Here is a 6,835-nt window from a genome sequence, read left to right on the forward strand (position 1 = left end):
CCCACTTGCGTGCGGCGTCGGAGGCACAGGGGCGGCGGTGCTCGACGTCATCCCCTCCATTTCAGTGGCCGTCCATGGTCGGGGTGGCCCGCTATGGTTTTTTTTGGCTCGCCGACGACGAGAAATTAGTGCGGAGTGGGAGATGAATCGCGGCGGAGCTGCGGTGGCGGAGGATAGGGTTTGACCCGTATCCGAGCGGTGAAACCGCATTTATAGCGGTTGGATGGTTCTTTTTTCGGACCACGGTAAAAAATCATGGACCGGATGCACGATTTGGGTTCTGTTGTGACTAGCAAAACAGGTCGAACTCGTATATTTGCCGAAATTATACGAGTTCGGTCCTGTTATAGGGTGTGCTAAGATGCTCTAAAGCAAGGCAAAATCCTGTCTCGAAGAATACATCACTGTATGTCTCATTGCGTAATCAAACTATAATTTTTACGTAGGAGAATGTCCATTTCTGTCTGTTCGAGACCTATTTTCAACATAAATTTGGTTTAATTTTAAATCAAAACGCACAACGAATGAACATGAGACGGACAACTTATTCATTTAGATAGTTTTGTTGGGTCAACTTTTTTATCGGTTGATCAAACGAACAAAATGGGGTAACTCATTTGCCGTGTCCGACGGTCAAATTTAACTCATTTGCCGTGTCCATTTCTGTCCGTTGAAAATGACACAAATTCAGTCTAATTTTAAATTAGGACGCACATCAAATAAACTTGAGGCGAACAACTTCTTCGCTTAAGGGAAATGTTTTGTCACGGCACGCCGGCCGAACGCTTCGGTCGGTCACGCGTGACCCGTGCGTGCTGGCTTGCCAGTGTATGCAACAATTTTTGTCCAGATTTCCTGCAACCGTGGTAAATTTTACTACAAGTGTTTTCTATTTTTGTTACAATTTGTTCATTTAAAATGGTACATCCATATTTAGTTGCAATTCGAGTTCGTTGTATTTTTTGCTACAACCGTGTTAGTTTTTGTTACAACCGGCATCATTTTTTACTCAACTGCCCACTAAAAAAGTTACATACACGTTCGTCATAGTTGCAACCCGAGTTCACTAGATTGTTTTGTTACAACCTTTTTTTTGTTTTGCTATCACGCATCATCAGCTTCGTTTCTTTGCTACGATCACGTAGATATTTTTATTGCTACAACTATATTTTTATTATAATCGTTGACAAAAATTGCTGTATCGTAGATAAAATTTATTACATAAAAAATGCTGTATGAAGATCTAATGACACGGTCCGCATACAGCTAACGGATCGGGCGGCCGCGGCCGGTCGTAACGATTCGGCGGGCGTCACAGCATTGCCGTTCGCTTAAATACTTTTCTTGAGTCAAAGCCAAGGGGCAAAGTGGGGGCTAAAGTGTCCGACGGTCAAATTTAATTCGGCCTACAAAAGCCACCACCAAGTCGCCCGTTCCAGTTCCACCACCATCCGTGGCAGAGTAGGCTAGTAGCATGGCTCACCACCAGGTCCTGTCTGTGGTCATCGTCGCCGCCGCGCTGCTCGCTTCCCCCGCCGCGGGAGTATACCCGTGGACAATATGCGGCCTGAGCACCTACGCTGCCAAGAGCCAGTACCTGGCCAACATCAACCGCATCGGCGCGACGCTTCCCAGGAACGCCTCCCAGTCACCGGACCTGTTCGCCACGGCCCTGGTCGGCGCCGTCCCTCAGCAAGTCTGGGCCCTGGCGCTCTGCCGCGGCGACGCCAACGCCTCCTACTGCTTCACCTGCCTCGACCAGGCCTTCCAGGACCTGCCCAACGCCTGTCCCTACAGCCGGGACAGCACCATCTACTACGACTCCTGCGTGCTCCACTACTCCAACATCCAGTCCCGCCCCGACGACGACACCACCTACAACCCCACGCGCCCGCTCCGCAACAACTTCAACGCCACGGCCGAGCCGGCCCGGTTCCAGAGCGTCGTCGCCGCGCTCCTCAACGCCACCGTCAACTACGCCGTCACCAACTCCACGCGGCTCTATGCGTCCGGGGAGGCCGACTTCGACCGGGAGCTCCCTAAGGTGTACGCTTGGGCGCAGTGCACGCCTGACCTTTCGCCGGAGAGGTGCCGGGATTGCCTCGCCATGAACATCAAGACGTCGGCGCCTCTGTTCACGGACGCCATCGGGGCCAGGATTCTTGGGATGAGGTGCAGCTACCGCTACGAAACGACGCCCTTCTTCAATGGCCCGGTGATGGTGCGGCTGGCAGGAACGTCGCCCAGCTCTGGCGCACCGGCGTCGGCGCCGGCCATGGTTCCCAACGTTTTGACACCACCGGCGGCGGCAGGAGAAGGTGAGTCAAAGTCAAAGTTTGTTTAATTCTTTGGGCCACTGTGAGAACTGACAGTGACAACACATCACCCATCTATCGCAACTTGCATTTGGTGCGAGACGCCAGCAGCCCAGCATAGTTCTAGACCACTTGCATAACGAAATCAAAATACCCGAGCCGCACATTGTTTTGATACTGTTCTGTTCGCCTTCCAGAATTCGAAATAAAAGTATTTTTTTTGGGATTGCCTGCAACTCTCAGCCGGCTGAGACACAGGTATGGTGTCAGTCGGCTGACGTCACCTGTCGTATTTTTTAATTTGAATAGGAATTTTTAGGTGGTCAGCAACCTGCTCGTTTCTTTCCATTTTTATCCGTTGTGTCTTGTCTCGTGGGCGTTGTCTAATTATGGGCCTGGTCGTAGGTTTTTTTACTAGGTCAAGCTTCCTTCCGTTGGTTGACACTCTGATGCAAATGTTTCCTGTGAGAAAACATTAGAGTTGGGTCGTGTGGATGTGTATGCAGAGTATTTATAGTGTGTCAAGTAATTTATGTTGAAATTGAAATCATGAAATTCAAAGTTCAAAATTTCAAAATGATATGTTCAAATTGTGCCCTTTTTAAATCATAATTTTAGAAATAAATATCCTTGAATTTGTTCATAAAATATCATGATTAAAAGGATGGATTTTTAAAGGATTTTTTAAAAAAAATCCTCATGAGATTAACAATTGCAAAAAGGTGAAAAAAGTTGCGAGTATAAAACAATATTCACAAATTTAAGAAATGTTCATCGTAGTTGTAATCGGCTAAAATATGATTTACAACTACGATTCCGGCTTAGAAAAATGCAATTACAACCCACCTTAAAAACATGCAACTGCGACCTCCTTTGAAAACATGCAGTGCGACCCCGCCTTACAAACATGTAGTTGAGACCCACCTTCGAAACATGCAACCCCTCTTGGAAACATGCAGTCGCGACCCCGCCTTAGAAACATGCAGTTACGACCCTACCTTAAAAACATGCAGTTACGACCTTGCCTTAAAACATGCAGTTGCGACCCTGTCTTAAAAACATGCAATTGCGACCCCGTCTTTGAAACATGCAGTTGCGACCCTGCCTTAAAAACATGCAGTTATGACCTTGCCTTAAAACATGCATTTGCGAGCCTGCCTTAAAAACATGCAACCGCGACCCCGTATTTGAAACATGCAGTTGCGACCCTGTCTTAAAAACATGCAGTTACGACCCCGTCCTAGTAACATGCAGTTGCGATCTTGCCTTAAAAACATGTAGTTGCGACCCCGTCTTAAAAACATGCAGTTGCGACCTTGCTTTAAAAACATACAGTTGCGACCCCGTCTTAGAAACATGCAGTTGCGACCTTGCCTTAAAAACACAGTTGCAACCCCGCCTTAGAAACATGCAGTTGCGACCTTGCCTTAAAAACGTGCAGTTACAACCCCACCTTAAAAACATGCACTTGTGACCCCTCTTGAAAACATACAGTTACGACCCCGCGTTAAAAATATGCAGTTGCGACCCACCTTAGAAACGTATAATTGTGACACCTTTTGAAAACATACAGTTGCGACTCCGTCTAAAAACATGCAGTTACGGCCCCGCTTTAAAAAATATGTAATTACGTCCTACCTTAGAAACATACAGTTGCGCCCCCTCTTGAAAAACCTAAGAAATCAATTTAAAATCACAAGTAACAAATGAATATTAATCTAAAACAAAATAAATATACTGAAGTTGATAAAAAGGGAAAATAGTGAAACAATGTTCTACTATATATATAGTGAAATAAGAAAAAAATATAGATCTTCAACAAATGGCCCCGCTTTCGATGCGGGTCGAAGCCAGCAAAAACAAAAAACAGTAATTAATCATGAAAAAATTGTTTTAAAAATTTATTACAATGATCTTACCCTTTCACCTGCAAAAAAAAAAAGAGCTTGTCCCTAGAAGCTATATAGTGAACAGATGACAACACATGCAAAAAGCAAGCAACGTTCCTTGGACCCTCATCTCCCCTTTTCGGCCGGGTAAAAAAAAGAATAAGAAAGCCCACATATTTTAGCTCAGGCAAAAGAGCAAAGGCTCGGCTTAAACTCATACATGGACAGTTGCTCGTACGAGACGAACCAGGCACCCAACAGCTCCCGAGATAATAATAAAAAAAATGAATCTAGCAAATATGGGAGGTGAAAAGTGATTGAGACCATAGTTGAAACTCAGCTCAGCAAAACCGATTCTTTTAAGAGAATAGAACCTTTTCATTAGCTTTTGCCTCTCCATCAATGTGGAAAACTCATTTATTGCAATCACAAAACGAAGACCAACATTTCTTCTTGCAAGTCCAGCTCGACACTTCAGTAACCTTATATGTTTCTCCCGTTCAGATTTGCAAATCTCGGCTGACCTGATATTTGTCATCTTGAATTGGTTAATTCACAGGGAGAAAGTACAGTGTTCCTGGCATGGTTCTTATAGTTCTTCTACCTACCGCAGCAGCCATAAACATTGTGGTTTGCTTCCTTCTCTGGAGGAGGCGGCGGCCACTGGCAGAAGCAAAGCAGCCATGTATGCCCTGCAAAATTCTCAAACTGATGACGCGTAACAATTCATGGGGCCTAGAATGACATAACTGTAAACTGACCCCATTGTGGTGACAAACGTCACTGATGTTTAAACAGATACAGGTTATTCTGGCGAGGCCGAGGACATTGAAAGTGTGGACTCGATGCTGATCGACATTTCAACTTTACGAGCTGCAACCGGGGATTTTGCGGAAGCCAACAAGCTTGGCGAAGGTGGATTCGGTGCGGTGTACAAGGTGCCAAGCGCCGGACATATCTTGAATAAAACTTGTAAAATACATCAAAAAATTTGTGAGCTTAGTCGTCTTGGTTTGATTTGCGCAGGGTACTCTCCCAGACGGCGAAGAAATAGCAGTGAAGAGACTGTCGAAAAGCTCAACACAAGGAGTGAAGGAGCTGAAGAATGAACTCGCCTTGGTTGCCAAGCTTAAGCACAAGAACCTCGTCAGGCTTGTCGGCGTCTGCCTGGAGCACGAGGAGAGGCTGCTCGTCTACGAGTTCGTCCCAAACCGGAGCCTCGATAAGATCCTATTCGGTACTGACATAATTCTTTCATCACATTTGTTTCAGTTCCTATCTCCATGTTCTCTGCAACTTGTGGTGCCACTGCGTATTTGCATACACTGACCATTGCTAATCTCTGAACATTGTCGTAGACACAGAGAAACGCGAGCAACTTGATTGGGGAAAGAGGTACAAGATCATAAACGGGATCGCTCGAGGCCTGCAGTACCTCCACGAAGATTCCCAGCTCAAAGTCGTCCACCGTGACCTCAAAGCCAGCAATATCTTGCTAGACACCAACATGAACCCCAAGATCTCGGACTTCGGCCTCGCCAGGCTCTTCGGGCGAGACCAGACGCAGGCCGTCACCAGCCGAGTCGTTGGAACATAGTCAGTACCATGCCATACATATCAAAAATTTGGTGAGCTTAGTCGTCCGATCGCGCAGAGAAACTAATTGAATTACCACCATGTTGTTCCAGTGGGTACATGGCGCCGGAGTACGTGATGCGCGGGAACTACTCTGTGAAGTCGGACGCGTTCAGCTTCGGGGTCATGGTGCTGGAGATCGTGACGGGGAGGAAGAACAACGACTGCTACAACTCCCAGCAGTCTGAAGATCTATTAACCACGGTACGTGATGTTCCTCTGTATCTGAATGAATGTATGTATGTACGAAGAATGTTGAGCTCATGGCTGCTGCGAATGGCGCAGATATGGGAGCACTGGACGGCCGGAACAGTGCTGGCTACGATGGACCCGAGCATCGGCAGCAGCTTCTCGGAGAGCGACGTCCGAAGGTGCGTCCACGTAGGGCTTCTGTGCGTTCAGGGGAACCCGGCGGAAAGGCCGGTGATGTCGTCGGTGGTCATGATGCTCGGAGGCGAAACAGTCTCTCTCAGCGCCCCGTCCAAGCCGGCGTTCTATGCAAGGAACGCCGGTGCCGATCACTCGGTCGTCATCGCGTCCACCGTGTCCACCGTGTCCTTGCAGGATGGTCCTGCTTAGCAAGTTCAGTTTGCAGATTAATGGATGCCTCGCGCTTAAGGGCATGTAAAGAAACCTTATTTTCTTTAAAAAAAGAAGAAAAGGAGGACCACTCTGCGTAGGTGATACACACATTCTGTGAAGATGTACTTCATTGAAAAAAAAAGATTGAGAGATGTCTTTCAATGCAATGTTGCTCTGGTGCAGCATACCACGACCTTTTGCAAGAATCATTTTGTTCATGTGCCAACGTAAATTAGCATTGCCATAAAGTCAATGAAAACATTGGACGCTATTTTAAAACGAAGAAGGTATTAAGTCAAGGAGACTCTATATCCCACTATTATTCAATCTAGTGATGGATACGTTGGCCATTACGATTGACCGGGCTAAGCAAGATGGACAGATTAAAGGGGTAGTCCCACATCTGGTTGATGG

General features: G+C 46.6%; 1 protein-coding gene across 1 annotated transcript; it reads left to right on the plus strand.

Annotated features, from left to right (window-relative positions):
• The first annotated feature begins 1,423 nt into the window (after window positions 1-1,423).
• On the plus strand, window positions 1,424-6,630 carry LOC123425821 (cysteine-rich receptor-like protein kinase 6). The gene is made up of 7 exons (XM_045109556.1): window positions 1,424-2,318; window positions 4,764-4,889; window positions 5,003-5,142; window positions 5,231-5,441; window positions 5,563-5,800; window positions 5,893-6,043; window positions 6,125-6,630. Exons 1-7 carry the CDS (start codon window positions 1,475-1,477, stop codon window positions 6,416-6,418), a joined length of 2,004 nt encoding a protein of 667 aa, XP_044965491.1. The 5' UTR covers window positions 1,424-1,474; the 3' UTR covers window positions 6,419-6,630.
• Window positions 6,631-6,835: the final 205 nt, after the last annotated feature.

This window comes from Hordeum vulgare, chromosome 2H, assembly GCF_904849725.1.
Source record: "Hordeum vulgare subsp. vulgare chromosome 2H, MorexV3_pseudomolecules_assembly, whole genome shotgun sequence".
Taxonomy (NCBI): Eukaryota; Viridiplantae; Streptophyta; class Magnoliopsida; order Poales; family Poaceae; genus Hordeum; species Hordeum vulgare.